Here is a 16708-nt window from a genome sequence, read left to right on the forward strand (position 1 = left end):
CTTAAAAATATAATTTAGACTTATTCCGGCTAAATTCATAGCACCTAAACATTTATCATTTTATATGGAGAGAAATAGAGAAATAATGATTTAACTTGGTTTTTGTACGGTGGCAAAAATGGAGCATGGGCAGACTGCAGTTCAAATGCAAAATGTATTTATTATTTCCATGTAAATTGAATGTTGATGAAAGTAAATATATGTTAATGTGGACTGGACGACATCGTTCTCCATCCTCTTCAATGCTGAGGGAATTCACCAGCGACCAGTTGAGCCTCGGCTCCATGGTGCACACATAGAAAAGCTTTTGCCACAGTGCAACAGCCATGGTCTTGCATTCTTAATTACCACAGTATTATTAAATGTTTAGAGATTAATCCTGATGAAAAGCTGAGGCCATTAACTGTTTCCAGGACTAGCAATAAGCTCCACAATCACACCGATCAATTATTCTGCAGGCGATGGGATTCATGTATCTGTGTGCTCATCCTGCTGCTCTCAGGACGGTGCGGTTGGGCTCGGAGCCTCGTAGCAATAATTAAAAGGTGAGGCGAGGTGGTGAACTGCGATTCCTACTGAGATGTGGTTTTAAGTGATGGCCAACTGTGCACAATTTGAAAACAACGATTGAGTAGGCTAATTGCAGAAATCCCAGGAGGCACGGAGGCAGTCAGATTTGGTTTGCTGCTGCAGCCACTGAGCTATCTACAGTAGGCCTATATATAGTAATATTAAGGCCACCCAGTGGCACCATGGCAGGTCCAAACTAAACACAAACACATCTCCCAATATGTTTATCATTCTGAAACTTGTTTAAGTCTCGGTACTTATATGTTCCCTGTTTCCATAGGAGCAGAAAATAAAGCAGACACCTGTTGCATCTGACTTTCTACACTCAGATTCTTCATACTTCATCCTCAGTGTGGATTAAACCATGCATTTTCTTTATGATATTTGGCTGAACACACACAAGTGACTCTGCCGGGTCTGAGCAATGCAACAGTGAGCACATCACAAACCTAACGAATGTGATCATGAAAGGGGAAGCCATGATTCAAAGGGAGGAGCTTGTGAGATGACCGGCCACTCGGCTAGATGAAGCTTTAGCTATGGGAAACCAGATACAACACTGTGCTAGCAGATCCCTCCCTCCACACACACACACACACACACACACACACACACATGCACGTGCACACACACATGGGTCAAAGGTCAAGCTGGCTCTCCTCTCCTCTCCAAACTGGGAGGAACTACTGCCAGGTCAGGAGGGGGTCAGGGTTTGAATGACTGCAGCGGGTTTGTGTGGCTCATAAAGAATTTATTGACTTTGAATATGTAATATGACAAAATGTCACACGTATACAAACAATCCTGTAAACATAGGCTACATTATGATCTGAGGAGGAAGAAGGAAATGAAGACTATGCTCAAATATCACACTATAGTCAGGTCTCTAGATTTTTTATGTCTGATGTATGATCTAAATGCAAATCCATAATATTTGAAGACATTTTAAAACAATATTGCAACAAATCCTGTATATTTTGTCGTATTTAGATTAGAGTATCTAAACACATCTTTTCCTTTCTGCTCACAACCCGCAAGAAAGACCAGAGTATCTCATGTATGGGTGACAGTCGCTGCCCAAAGCTTCTGGACTGAAACAGAAATGAGTAAAGTGTTTGCGTGTGGAGACTCTGTGTGTCTGGCAGCTCTGACAAACACAGCCCGCCACCTGCAGCTGCCTATAGCTACAGTAAAAGCTGAGGCTCTTCACACATCAAGCCCCTCCAGAGCCGCTCTGACATCTCTCCTCTCATGTCTCCACAACAACAGGCTATAGAGTTCAAAGGCCCAGCCGCCTGGCCAGGTTTGGGTGATACGGCCTGTCAAAAGATGACTAATGAATGAGTGACACCTTTGTAAACAATATGACAACCGGCCGATCTGCAGGAGGTTTGTAAGAAGTGGGTGTTTTTCTTACTCAGAGTTGCATCACATGAGATGGAAAACTGGACTTGTCACTGATTTTTTTTTTTTAAAGTATATTTTGTGGGGGCTTTTTCGCCTTTAATGGACAGGAGAGTTGAGAGAGAGACAGAAAATGGGAGGCAGAGAGGGGGGGAATGACACTGATATTACAAGAAAAACTGATTTCAAAAATAAAATGTAGCCTACATCACAATGCCAATATCTAAACATGTTATTTGGGAATAAATGAGATGCAGACCTACACTGTTTCTCCACGACCTGGCCAAGAGACCTCCACATTAGTTTTTACATAATTACCTTTTATCTATTAATAATCTCTTTTTAGATTTACAGTGTTGACATATTCATAAGTGCTTGCATCCTTGTAAAAACACACACACACACACACACACACACACACACACACACACACACACACACACACACACACACACACACACACACACACACACACACACACACACACACACACACACACACACCTAATGTGTCCAGTGCAGTGAGTCAGTGACAGCGAGCAGACTGGCCAGAGAAATATGATCTGGAATCAATCAAAAATATGATCATCACATTATACTCTGACTTTATTAGTCTGTAAAGACCCGGTGCTCCATTAAAGCATCAGCCCCCCCTGTCATCAGCAGCGGTCAGACACACACACACACACACACACACACACACACACACACACACACACACACACACACACACACACACGGCTGATGGAATAATAAACATCAGTCCTGCAGCGGAACTGACTGGTCAGTGATAAATAAATGGCAGATTAACTTCCGTGTGTGTGAGCCGCGGTCGGTGCTGCTGCTTCCGTGTGTCGAGTACAAGTTCCTCCTGCTGCCTGACGGACGGTCCGCGGCCACAGCTCAGCCAAGAGAAACAAACTCTCACGACAATGCGCGCGATTCCCGAGGAGTTAACGACGCTTATCTCAGGTAATGAGGCTCCATCAGAGAGTTACTGCTGCTTATATTTGGCCGTGCTGCCTTGTTTTCCGTGTTGGTCCTCTACTAAAGGCTAGTTTCCACTGAGCCGCAATGATGAAGGGACCGTTGAGTGAAAAGAGGAAGCAGTATGGATGACTGGGTTTCTGTGCTGCTGGTTCAGTCATAGACGATGCTTGTTGTTGCTGATAAGAGTCAAACAAAAGTAAAAGTAAAATAATAATAATAATAAAAAAGTTCAAACCGCTGCTAGTTGTGTAGAGTTGCTGCTGTTGTTGTGCTTTTAAATGCAAAATCTCCAGCAGGTGCTTGGGTCACATGACATGAGCCACTTGGTTCACACATCCTCATCATCATGACTGCTATCAGGTTGGGTGAATGATTTACCTGCTGTTTGGTTTTGGGTTTCAGATCTAGAGCTTTTCCTCAACGATGGGTTAAAAGGAGAAAGTTTAAGCAAGAAGGCGAAAGAGAAGAGGGAAGCCTTCATCAAACGGATCAAAGATGTCAAACAGGGGTAGGCTGTGTCTGTCCTCTCAATGCAGTCACATAAAATCTGATTTATTTTAATGTATGTTGTTGATTTTAACGTCCTCTACCTCTCTTCAACAGTTTCCCACATGATTTTAAGGACAAAAGTGAGTGTTTGTCTTTCTCTTTGTTTGATCATCCTGAGGTGGAATTGCCACCAGGGGGTCTAGACCCTCACACAAGAGGTCAACACATACATCTCAAGTGTCACAACATCCTGTTCCTTATTCTTGAAAATTAGAAAAAAGAAATTACAATTATTTTTATAATTTGGGGTTGAAGACTTTAATATATATATTTTAGCTTGAGAAAAAAAGGGTTTGTGGTGTTAAAATGGAAATCCCTCCCCTCAAATGAGCTACACAGACCTCTGTAGAGATATGTGGTTGGGAACCACTGTGTTTCAGCACACTGTGTATCATTGCTACACAGCTCCTTGTGTTTACTTCTGTAGGTGGAGATGACTCAGAGGAGGAGGAGGAGTTTGACAGCAACAACGATGGAGGTTCGCTGCACTCTGAGCGCACAGACAAGGATGAGGACGCTGGCGAAGGTAAAAAAGCCACAAGCACTTAGCAGATGTCCAGAGTTGACCTGCTAACTGCTAACAAGCTGCGGATTAAAGTATTGAGAAATTGCATCTTGGCATGAAAGTACACAAATCTTTGCATCTGCTCCTTGGAGAAAGTGACTTTGAGTGGCACAATGAAGGAGACATTCCAACTGTAACTTGGCAACATACTTGGGAAGCAATTTGGAGGCATGGCTCCGACTCCCACCACCTCTTTTCACCCCACCCCTTTGACAGCTAGAGCATACTTTATTGCTCTCAGCCGCAGTCAGGGGACTGGAAATTACTGCCATGGCTGTAGTTTAAGGGGGGGAGAAATACTTAACATACAGTAGCTTTAATCCTCTTTGCTCCGTCGTGGTAATCTATCTATGATTTTTGTGTTTACCTTTTAAAACGGACTATCAGGAAAATCCTTGTGAAACGGTGATTTGAGTCCAGGGTTTATGGGTTGGAAGCAGCTGCCAGTTTTATGGCCACTCTTTCACACAAAGCAACTTTGACACAGCAGTTGAACACTTGCACTGAAGTTGCACGCTGCAAGGGAATTTCCTCTAGTGAGAGGGAAAACACTGGTTAGTGGAGGGCTAAATACTTGACAGCAAGGTTACACACAGACCCACCAGGTCATGGTTAACATTGTAAAAACAAATCTAATATTCACTTTTTGACATATTAAAAACACCAAACGCAGTGATGACACCAGATTTGGAGACAACATGCATGATTTCACTTCATCAGGTTTTCTGAACGCTTTTTCAGGTGCTCACCAGTCCCCACCTGTGGCAGCTCAGGACCTGACATCTGTCTTCAAAGCAGGTTACCTCGAGAAACGCAGAAAGGGTGGGTGCTCTGTCAGGAAGATCTGGCAACTCGACAAGCTGAGGTTGTCTGCAAGTCTAAAATTGCAATCTTTGATAATTTTTTGGATACATAAATGCATGTGATACATATTTTTGGGGTGGCATTTTCACTCTCAGCTCTAATTATCCTCCACAGCTTTTAATTTTGTTGTACTGCTGTACAATGACAATGTCAATGTACTGCTGTACAATGACAAATAAATTCTGATTCTGAGATTCTGATTCTGATTCACATAAACTATTAAAAGATATAGAGACAGATGTTTTATAGTGAGGTAACTGTTGGTTTCCCTCCACAGATCACAGCTTTTTTGGCACCGAATGGCAGAAGAGATGGTGCGCTCTAAGCTGTAACACCTTCTACTATTACGGCAGTGACAAAGGTACTTGATTTTTGTTTTTCTTTTCATCCTGTTAATTACGAATCACACACTCTTGGAGAATTACTTAAATGGCAGGAATGTCTCTCAGGATGTCAGTGTGGCGTTGCCTGTGTGAGCCATTAACCATGATATTTAAATGATCTGGAAACAGACAAGCAGCAGAAGGGAGAGTTTAATATCGATGGGTACTCTGTCAAAATGAACAGCACCTTGCGGAAAGACTCAAAGAAGGATTGTTGCTTTGAAGTTTCGGCTCCAGACAAGCGGGTCTATCAGGTAAACACTCGTCTCTTGATGATGGTGTGAATGTAAATGAAGCTGCCTCCTAAATTGAAAAACAAAAATGGACTTGAGATGTGCCATGTTTCAAAACTTGGCGAGCCATGCGTGTACTTGCACTTCATTAAATCTTTATTTATTTAAAAACCCATTCATTCATTTGACACTGCTGCCTTTGCAATAGCTCAACCTGTCACGCATATTTAAAAAAGTCTAAATGAGTGTTTTTCAGGCTCTTCCATGTGGAACATTTTACTATGCATAAATGCAGCATTATTTGTTTATGTTAATTAATATATGTAGAAGTGCGTATTGCACTGACTGCAGTTTTCATTTCTCTCGTCTTTCATCGCAGTTTTGTGCGTCATCGGTCAAAGAGGCGGAGGAATGGGTGAAACAGATAGACTTTGTTTTGAGAGGTTTGAACTCTTTCAAACATTAATTTGCCTTCTAATGTCCATTACAGTAACATTTGTTTATTCAAGATTGTGAAAAGACAAAGCAACAGCATATTATATCTTGCTGTTTATAGATATGACAGGCATCATCCCAGAGGAAGAAGACGAGGACCAGGAAATGTACGATGATGTCGCAGCACTAACTAGTACAGCAGCTGAGCCTGAGCCGATTGACGAAGACATCTACGAAGAGCTCCCAGGTCCGAGCACACGGTTTATCACGGCAACAGTCTCCAGTGTCCTGCAGAACATGACCAATTTACACGACAACATCAAAGTTTTTTTTAAAAATGTCATTCCATGTTTTTGAGTTCATAACCCACTCATCTAACACCTTGTTTCTGCAGAGGAGGAAGACATCCCCACTCCGCAAGTGAAGCCTCCTCCTAAGGTGGAACCAGCAAGCAAACCTCCTCTTGCTCCTCCTGCTCCTGCTCCTGCTGCTGCTGCTGCAGGTACTGTACACCGCACTGAACTCTATCTCTGGTCTCAACAGGGTGTATACACTGTGTGTGTGTCTATTTCAGTATGATGATAGAGAGGCTTTCATTATACACGCAGATCAACGAATGTCACACTGTTTGTTTGTGGCTGCGACTAAACCTTCTGACACAAATAGAAGAAGTTAGATCTACAGGGGAAGTCCATGTGTGTGCAACTGAAAGTTAGCACAATGCTGGAAATAACTTGTCAACTTCCTTTTTACAACAAGAGATATGTTGCAGTTTTAGAAGTACAAAAATACATACTGTAATCATAAGATTTTTATCTACTGAATCAATGTGAAGTGCCAAAACATTTACTGTCTAATCTACTGAGCATCATCATCAGACAGAAAATGAACAGCTGTATAATCCTGTCCTGTATACTAACTCTATACAGAGCACTGTGGTAGTTTTCATATGTTCTTCTCAGTAGGAGGATATACATACATATGGCAGTCAAACAGCTGCAACAGTGGAGCTGCAACTAGTGATGATTTTCATCATAGATTAATCTCTCAGCCATTTTCTTATGGGTGATCATTTACTCAACAAAATGTCAGTAAATTGTGAAAAATATCAATTCCAGTTTCTCAGAGTCTGAGGTGACATCCTCAAATGTTTTGTATTGTCTGACCAGCAGTCCCATTGAGATTTCTTTTTTACTTTTTAATTTAGACAATTCATCTTTATTCTAATTTCTGTCAATCTCTGCAGCTCTTTTGTACATTGATAGAGAAGAAATTACATTTTGTTTGTTTGTTTCTTTGAAGTTTTCCTTGAGCAGTTTCCACTCCAATCCACAATTTAGATTTTCTGGCTGTTAGCATCTTTGACATTTTTTAAATCTTCAAAATGTTTGAAAACAAGTTTGTTATTTTAAAATCTACTTTCTCTCTTTTTAGCGTATACTTCATTTTGTCACTTTGCAGAAAGAACTACATCCTCAAACCATGTTTAGGAACAGTGTAGAATTAGACAAAGCCGCTGTCTGACCCATTAACATGACTCATGTCCGAAATCAATGCTACATAGTGTGTGTGTGTGTGTGTGTGTGTGTGTGTGTGTGTTGTGTATATATATATATATATATATATATATATAATATATATATATATATATATATATATATATATATATATATATATATATATATATATATATATATATATATATATATATATAATGTCATCAAATGTCAAAAATAGAGTTATTTTTTAAACCTTAAATACTTACTTGGATGAGATGGATCTGTGACACATCTACTGTCTCCTCTTTGCACATGTTGCCTCTGAATCTGCTTTTGGCTCTCCACTGCCTCCTGTTGGTTCTGCTGCACACTGACAATCACTGCTGTGTCAATTGATATCATGGAAAACAAAGTGTGTAATCTTTAATCAGCCTGTTGTCCCCTTTTTTTTCTCCATCCAGTTGATAAGAGCACAGACTACCCAAACTACTACCAGGGCTTATGGGACTGCACAGGAAACTACCCAGATGAACTGTCCTTTAAACGTGGAGAACACATCTACATCCTGAGCAGGGTAAGGTTAAGGGAGTCCTTCTTGCCGGGGTAAAACATTGATTCATCCAAGGGCAGGATTTGCACAAACCTGACTGTCATGCAAAAGTTTGAGATGGGGTTTGAGTGGTTGTGCTGGTACCAGACCACCTAAAGTGAGTTATTTCTAGGCCCTCAGAGTAACTGACTGTTCACATTCTTTACTGGCAGCGCCTGGCCCTCCGCCGGGAGGTGGACGGCTGATGGTAAGAGGCAGACTGGGCTAGGTTCTCTCTCTGGCACTGAGATGGGGATTAGTTGTGTCACAACGGAAACTGTTTTAGTGTTGCTGGCGGAGGCTGGGCTTAGCTGGCACACGGCGCCATTCCATCACTTCCATCTGGACTGTTTCAGCGGGCTGCTGCTGCTGCTGCTGCTGCTGCGGCGGCCATGCCAGGCGGTGGGCAGCCCTCAGCCCACACACCTCTCAGACATCTCCCTCACCTCGCCAAATAGGAATGTGTGTTCTCAGGAAACCCAGGCTCAGTCCGACACTCTATTCAGAGCAGGTGAAGACGTGTAGTGGACGCACAATTTCCGAGGCTTGTCGACTAGGTGTGGGTGCCAGGTGTGGAGAGCTGGGGGGGTGAGGGGTGGGGGTTGTCTTTACTTCTATTATGTAACCAAACAGGAGGGCTTTTGTGCATGACTGGTTCATATGTACGCCAAATTGGATTTTGTTGTGATATGTTTAACAAGCTCGTTTTTGATCATTGCACAGCAAATAAGTCAAGGAATGCTACACATTCACAGATGCATATCAGCCCTGTGGTTTTTTTCTTCTTTTTTTTTTAAAAAAGTGTGAAATGTACACCATCTAGACTGGCTATATTTCCTGTCTGGTTTGGTTTCTATGGAGCATGTAGTCAACTGAGACAGCCTGTTAAGTGACCAGGGTCTTTTCCAAAATTCAAGTCTGCCATCTAGTGGCAGAAGGACTCAAAAACATCTGGCGACTGAGCTTCAGACATTATTTATTTAATGGAAACCTGAAGATTTTGAATAATTGATATATTTCTTTATTGATCAGAGTAGAGGAAATTAATTTACTACTTATTTTCTTATGAAATGCTTAGTCTATAAAATATGTAGTGGAAAATATCTATCAAAATGTATTACAGCATGAGATGACATCTTGTGACAAACAGTACAAAGTCCAAATATAAAGGGAGTAAGCTTTTACATTTAAGAGGCAGAAACTTGCTTTGATAAAGCACTCTAACAAAATAGTTCATTTGTGGTTGATGAGCTAATTGATTAATTGATTCAGCACTAGTGGAAAGACACAGATGCACAAAGCAGACAGAACCCGTCAATGCTCATTGGCCAAATGCCTGTTTATTACTCCTCCTTAGTGTGTGGAAAAGGACCAAGAATCAAGTTGCCCTTTCACTCAGACTGGGAGTGCCATTAGCTGAAACCTTGGTGTTGGGGGTTGTGGCCTGCTGCGAGGGCAATGACCATAAAACCTGTCTGGACTGCAGCAGCCAGCTGCAGATAAAGTGGACAGCCAACTCCCCCCCCCCCCCCTTTTCCCCTCCACTGTTCCCTCCTCCCCCATTCTCCTTTCTCCCTTTTCCCTCCCCCATTCCACAGGCCCAGAAATAGCTGTAGTGTTACAGCTGCGAGCGAGCGAGCGAGACCCCCCAGTCAGGACCTGGGTGTTGATTATAGGGTCTGACTGGGGTTGAAGGAGAGCGTGTTGTCCGGATATGTGGCAGCAGCAGCAGCCGCCCCCTACACCCTACCCCCTACCCCCCACCCCGCTGCAAGTTGCTGCACATAAAACTAATGGAGAAATGTAGCATCTCTCTTAACGAAAGTGGCCAGATGGTTTAATAAAATGTAAATACTGTCCAAACATAACGCTGCTGCTGCCGCTACTGTTGCAGATCTTCTCAAGCTATCACCTCTTGTACAGTTTTGTGCTTGTAAATCCAGCCTTTCATTTGCTGGAGGTAATAAAAAGTGGTATCGGGCCGGCTTAGGGGTGTTTGCGTTAATGTGCGTTGTCACAGTGTGTGGTGTCATTAGTCTTCCACAGCTCTGTGTATGTGTTCTCGTGTTGTGTCCCGCACTCACTCAAGCATGACTTATTTGTCAGCCAGAACTACACAATGAGGTGTTGCTGTTTTCAAAGGCTAGCTGCAGGAAGTCATCACACACACACACACACACACACACACACGATCTCACGATCTCACACCCTTTTACACACACCTCATGTCAATCTGTTATATTGTCCCGCAGGGGCTTGTGGCGAGGTGACATTTTCATCATGCAACATATTATTAATGAAATGCATGTGACATTTTGTGTTTGTTTCCTGTGATGTCTAATTTGTTTGTTAATAATTTAGGTGCACTAGTTACTTGATACTCTTTCATACACCGTCATATTACTGCCTGACATGGACAGTGAGTTCAGCAGCTTTTTTAATTTATATCTGACATGACAAATGGCCCATCACCACACAACTGTCAGCACTAGCCAGTAATGCTGTCATTGTAATCTTCCTCTGTCTAATACTACCATATGATCACTTGCTTCCATTACTCTCCTCTGGGAATAAGTGGACACATATGTGGTCCCTCGTTGTCCCTGAGTTCTGCCTTTGGATTTGAAACATTGTGCAGGTTCCTCTTCCTGCGGCCTTGTCAGAACGTGATCTCCGGCGTTGATTCATGTCCCTGGAAGACTTTGATGTGAGGTCAGGCTCTTGGCCAAAGAGAGAGAGAGAGGGATATTCCCCTCTTGTCTCAGATCTCTCCTCGCAGTGTCCTCACATCTCAGCACGCTGACAGCCATTTGGGGCTATTACTTGTCATGCTCTGACAGATTTACGTGTGATGCGCTCTCTCTGCGCACACTGAGGTTTTTGTGTAGAGTGGAGGAGAGTGCGCTCAACCTCAAATCCAACTCCTGGTAGAGTGGGTGGATGGGATACAGGAAATGTAAAGTTGTTATGGGATGTAGTGGGATGTTACAGATGTAGAAATGAAAGGAAAACAGTTAGGAATCTGTAAATAGGTCACGATTGTGGTGTTGGGTTTTTATGTTCTCTACTGGGCATGATTACTTATTCTGACTTCTTTTCTCAGATATCCCGTCCAGCCTGTGCAAACATTTCAAATGCTTTCTCTACACATGGAGCTCCATCTGGAGAAATGAACAAATATTTGGCATTACTGTTTGAAAGATTACTTCAAAACAGGAATCTAATTGTGTTATGTTACAGTAACTAAATCTACTCCAATTGCAACATATTAAGACTAAATTTACGTTTATTGACTAATAATTGGCAAATAATCTCTCAACATCATATCTGTCTTTCTGTTATGTTTTCTCCTTCTCATTGTCTCCACTTTGTCCTGTATGCAGGAGTACCAGACCTTTGGCTGGTGGGTCGGAGAGAAGAACGGAAACATAGGAATCGTCCCCAAAGATTATCTGATAGAGCTTTATGTTTTATAAACTCACCTCATGTAAGTGACATGTTTTTCATTTGTTTGCTGAGTTCAGAGCTGATGGTTATGATTGTATTATTATTTATTTACTGTAACAGTTTCATTGTGTAATTTCCCAGGATCTCTTCCTCCCATATCCACTGTAAGAGACTGCTGACTGGAGAAAATGCGTTTCATATGACTGAAGTATAAGGAATTTTTTGTTTGTTTTTTTACTATGAACTGTTTGTTTGTATTTATTTCCTATGCAAGATATATTTCTTTAACAGCCAACTGTCCTGCACTGCTTATGGCAAGTTTACTATTTAGAAATTGCAAGATAAAATAAAATTTCAAACGAATCTATAGCATCACTGCATTTTATTATTATCCCGCCACTTGAGCCACAAGGTGGCAATAGAGGCTCTTGAAAGGTCAGAGATTACTGGAGCAACAGAGACACTGAGGCAGGAAACCCTTGTGCCATGAAGGACACATTTTCACATGATGTTTCCAGGCTGAATTAACAATGGCAGTTAGAAGAAGAGGTTTAATGATAGAGATGATATCAAAAACCAATTGTTTGTTGAGGTGTTTCCTTGGCGACGGAAGCTTAGATCTAAGGAATAATGCAGTTTATCATCACAACCTAATGAGTGATAGTAGTTCCCTTCTTTAATGTGCAATGAACATCAGGCCAGTGGTGATATCAAATCCTGCGTGTACACTAAATACATGTTCACAACCTCCTGGATAAATTAAACATTATTTATTTGTTTTTAAAAATGAGTTTTTTCATCTGGTCAGCACTTTTGTTCTGAGCTTCAAAGGGACACTGTGCTGTTTTTATGGCACCTGAGAGACTTCGCTGGGCAGAGGATCACAGCGTGGCAGATGGTTGGCTGTGCTGCGCCTGAGTGAAATGGCTGAGGTGCACTAATAAGACAGCCACCCACACAGATAGCAGGGATGCTTATCACCCTCCGTGGGGCTGTTTGACAGCAGGCGAGGCGACGTTAGCTGGGCATATCCCTCGGAGGTTACATACATATTGTACATATCTTTTTACAGTGATTGCACCGACCAAACTTATGTAGCATTTTTCTTCATATCAAGGCAATACCCTCCTTTTTGGTTTCGCTGCAGACAAAAGAGTCCTTGTCAAGGTTTTCTCAAGGTTGCGAGAAAATGGACAGGAAAATGCGTTCATTAACCAATAACTCACTGTATCTCTCTCCCTCTTCCCTCTATTTTTTTCCTTGCTCCTGTCTCTCTGTTTTGTTCCTCTTGAGTGATGAGCTGGTCCTCTGTCCTCTGGGTGACATTCAAAGCCGACATAAATCCTGCTCTTTACGGTATAGTGCAGCGATAAAGCTTTTCTGCTAATTGGAGATGTAATGAATTACCATAATTAGTTATTGAATATACTACATTGCATATAGAGGCAAAATGCTTTGTTTTAGGGTGGAGAGGGGATGTAGGGAAACAATGAGATATTGAGCCAGAGGAGATCATCTCATGTCACTTCTGACATTGTCATTTAGGTTGATTATGAAATGCTTAGAGATGTTGAAATTGCGGATTGATTTTATTCTATTTAATTTTTTTTTGCTGACATACGCATCTTAGCATTTCCACCCAAGAGTCCTCCTTCTAATGTTAGGCTATGGGTTAGGTTGCCAAAGGCAAGTAAGACTAAATATTGCCTCTCATTTTTATGTGCCAATAAAGGATTTCCTTAATGGATGTCAACTACACCCCCCATCCCCCCCGATAGATTTGGACAGCCATATCCTCAGAATATACAGGTTCTTTTATTGCAATTTAACATCAAGATATAATGTTTCATAGATAAATGCCACCATGTCATTAATCTACTGAGCACTAAATTACACTAATGATACCAGAATATCACTAATTAATACTTGCAACCATAAAGATACACTTTTACCGGCCAAATATATATAGATTGAGCTGCTGAGTAATAATAAATAAATTTAGATTTGCTGAGAGAGATGATGGAAATATAAAACAAATTTCCCCTTGGGACAGAATACATTTATAGTCATTTTTTACTGATGGCTCAGAGCTCATGCATGGAATCTTTTCTGATTATCCAACCGACTATAAAATCTTTGTTTTTGCTTTTTAGACACAGTACTTTGTCGTCTTTCCACTTTTCATACATGCCCTCTGGGTAAATAACCCCCCAGGGTACATCAGTACACAAACATCCCAGTGATACCTGTTCATCTTTGTTAAGAAATATAATGTACCATCATCATTTCATACCATTACCCCTGGGGTTGGTGAGAAGGCTAAAGACTTGATCTATACCACTTTAGAGAGGTAATCTTGATCAAGCTGTCAGCTGTTTCTGCTGCTCTTTAACCAGGTCACTGGGCTGTAGATCACACCGCAGCTTCATAGAGAGTTTCTGTCAGGAATAACACTGCCTTATTTATGTGGTATCCCCTGGCATTTTGCGGGAAATGTATTACCTCTCCAACTGGCCCACTGTCAGCATTCCATTAAAGCCTCTCCCCCCTGGTCTAAATCTTAAAATCTGAAATAGACACTTTTTAAATGCAAGTCACTCTTAATTGAGGTCAGTTTCTGTTAACATAACTCACGGTGGCTGACAAATTAAGGTTTCCTCACATGGCTTATGACATTGTGAGGAGACACAGTGTGTGTCTAAAGTGAAAGCAAAAAGAAGCTGCTTTGAAAATTCACATTTCTGGAATTTGATTTAAATCTGAATGAGATCTTTCACTTTTATTTTCGACATGTGGTGTGTAATATTTAGAGCTGCAGGAAAGGGTTAGAGGCGGGCCTGTAAATATGGGTCGAGACGGCACCACACCCACTTCTCTCACATGTGTCTGTTCTTTCGTTTTTGTTTTTTTTAACTGCCTGATGGGAGCTGCAGACATTGATGTGTCTCCCACAACCCAGAGAGGAAACACAAGCAGCTCCAAAAACCTTAAATACCTCAAATGTGGCTCCATCATGCACCTCAAAGACAAACTTTGAACTCCTACTCTGATATTTTAAACCGTTGAGGCCATTTTTGCTGCACAGATATTTTGTCATCTCCCTCACTTAGCTGCTGCATGCTTCACTGTCTGTGGGGTTGGTGGTCGGCGCTGTCAGGCAGACTAGAGCTATGTGCTGACATGTCAGTTAGGATAAATCAGGCTTATCAAAGTGACAGGTGTTTGTCCACCTGCTATAAACATCTCCCACGCCTTGCTCCTACTCCATCTCCTCACAGATTATTTATAAGGCTGCAGCCTCTCTACTCTGGCCCTGTTTACTCTCTGGCTGTGGCTCTAATATCAGGACAGCGCTCTGCCACTGATTTACTCTACTAGTTAGCGAGGTGAATAATGACCCTGGATGGTCTGGGAGGATAGTTTGTAATCAGGGAAGGTCAGAGATGCGAGAGATGCTCTAACTGTAATTACAGCCTTCTCCACGCCGTACAGCTGACACCTCGCTGCGACCGATTGCCTGCCAATTCTGTGCATACTGATCATCCCTCTCTCACCTTCTCCCCTCCTCTTTTACCTCCCCACGGGGTCAGATGCCCGTGGTTGTAACGACCCCACATTCAGGTTGAGGTCCCATCTCGATGTCAGCTCATAATATAGCAGCTTTTTTGCAAGACAGCACCCTGACAGAGGAAGTAAAGGCGTGAGGGTTAAGTTACAAGAGCTTGCTGAGCTAACTGAGTCACCGGATTGCAGATCGCTGCCATCACTCCCATTTAGTGTCAGCTTCGGTATGTGGCCAAGCATGGGTCCTGCCAAGTTAACCTGATTTAGTGACATATGTATACATAACCTGATTTAGTGGTCGGTATATACATAATTCTGGGTTGTTTGGGGTGCTCACACAGTGTTGGGATGTTGTTGCTGTGTCAGAGGGGTTTTAAGGGGCTGATTCAAAACTCACCAGCTGGTGTGGTGGTGGTGGCCTGCTGCTGATTCATTCGTTTACCTGTTAAACCATCGCTGAGTTCTGTCTGGATCTTTTTTTTTTTTCTGGTAGCTTAACATTACGTAACAGTAACATTAGCTTCTTATACCGGTCATCGCAGGTTTGATACTGCAATGAAAAAAGACAAAACAAAAAAACAGGTATAATTATGTGACCAGCTAAAAGTAACTAAACTAAAAAGTAATTGTAAGCTGAAAAGAAAAAAATTACAACATTCAAATCTGAATATAATGTGATCAAAGTTCAGTAAAGTTATCTGCAAAGGTTACCAGATATGTTCAAAAATACAGAAGCTGTTAAGTTTGGCTATGCAACACTTTGTTGTCTTTTGTTATTATCTACAGCTCTTCAAATTACGGGGTCCTTTTGATTTATGGGCAGTAAGTTATGACATGGAGTCACTAAAAGGTAATTGTTAGATCTGGTGTGTACAGAATAGCTGTGTGGGTGTGTTTGTTTTAATGTTAATGACAATTAACATAATATATAATGACAAAGATTGAGCTTGAATACAAATTGTATTTGTTTGCTTTTCACATGGGTAATATTCAACAGTGTTTACACAACATTTGCAAGATCAGTAGTTGGTGATGCTACATTGCATTTTGGTGCTTTGTTAAAATACATTTTTTAATGTGAATATCAGTTACTTTACAACACAGTGAATGAGAAGTAATTAACTGATGGTGAACAACCTGCAACAAAATACAAATAATGCACATTTTGATGGTGTTGATGATTAAGTGACGGTGTGCCACATTAATTAAGGCTGAAACAGAGTCTTCACTTGGGTCTGTAGATTTTTCTTTTTCTTTCAAGAGGGTTAAAAGCAGAAATTAAATCTGTTTACATCTGTTAGCAGTACCTCCTCTCCTGGGAGTGTCCCTTACTGTACATGCATTGTATTGTATACATCTGTATTCATGCATAATAATTCATCTTGGCACAAAGGCAGCAGATTTTCAAATTTGCATAACACAGTGTATATATTTCAACTATTTTACAGTTTTGATAGACACCTTTGCAGTTTGGTCACAGATGATGTGGCTACATTTCACATAGCTATAACCAACATTACTTTAAAAGTCTGCTGTAAGTGTGGGTGGGTGGGTAACATTATCCTGCTGACAGCTGCTGCTGACTGACCATGAACTGCCTGAAAAACATGACCAGCA

At 41.5% G+C, this 16708-nt stretch overlaps 1 protein-coding gene across 2 annotated transcripts; it reads left to right on the plus strand.

The window, feature by feature from the left end:
- Positions 1-2816: 2816 nt before the first annotated feature.
- skap2 (src kinase associated phosphoprotein 2) lies at positions 2817-11716 on the plus strand. Of its 2 annotated transcripts, XM_085801997.1 has the most exons (13): positions 2817-2945; positions 3366-3471; positions 3567-3592; positions 3940-4038; positions 4819-4899; positions 5219-5302; positions 5454-5578; positions 5937-6000; positions 6114-6239; positions 6387-6494; positions 7953-8065; positions 11464-11567; positions 11669-11716. In XM_085801997.1, exons 1-12 carry the CDS (start codon positions 2906-2908, stop codon positions 11554-11556), a joined length of 1065 nt encoding a protein of 354 aa, XP_085658123.1. In that variant the 5' UTR covers positions 2817-2905; the 3' UTR covers positions 11557-11567; positions 11669-11716. The 2 variants fall into 2 exon arrangements, with proteins under 2 accessions (XP_085658123.1, XP_085658122.1); XM_085801996.1 differs by lacking the exons at positions 6387-6494; positions 7953-8065; positions 11464-11567; positions 11669-11716 and having other exon boundaries at positions 3937-4038; positions 6114-6364.
- The last annotated feature ends 4992 nt before the right edge of the window (positions 11717-16708 follow it).

The sequence above is a fragment of the Trachurus japonicus genome, chromosome 16 (genome assembly GCF_045865225.1).
Source record: "Trachurus japonicus isolate A0001 chromosome 16, Traja_1.0".
Taxonomy (NCBI): Eukaryota; Metazoa; Chordata; class Actinopteri; order Carangiformes; family Carangidae; genus Trachurus; species Trachurus japonicus.

What these genes read in the sequence shown, in the direction of transcription:
- skap2 (XM_085801997.1), top strand. Translation starts at nt 2,906, where the DNA reads ATGCGCGCGATTCCCGAGGAGTTAACGACGCTTATCTCAG. An exon ending in CTATTACGGCAGTGACAAAG is followed by an intron (nt 5,303 to 5,453) that starts GTACTTGATTTT and finishes ATCTGGAAACAG; the next exon opens with ACAAGCAGCAGAAGGGAGAG. An exon ending in CATCTACGAAGAGCTCCCAG is followed by an intron (nt 6,240 to 6,386) that starts GTCCGAGCACAC and finishes TTGTTTCTGCAG; the next exon opens with AGGAGGAAGACATCCCCACT.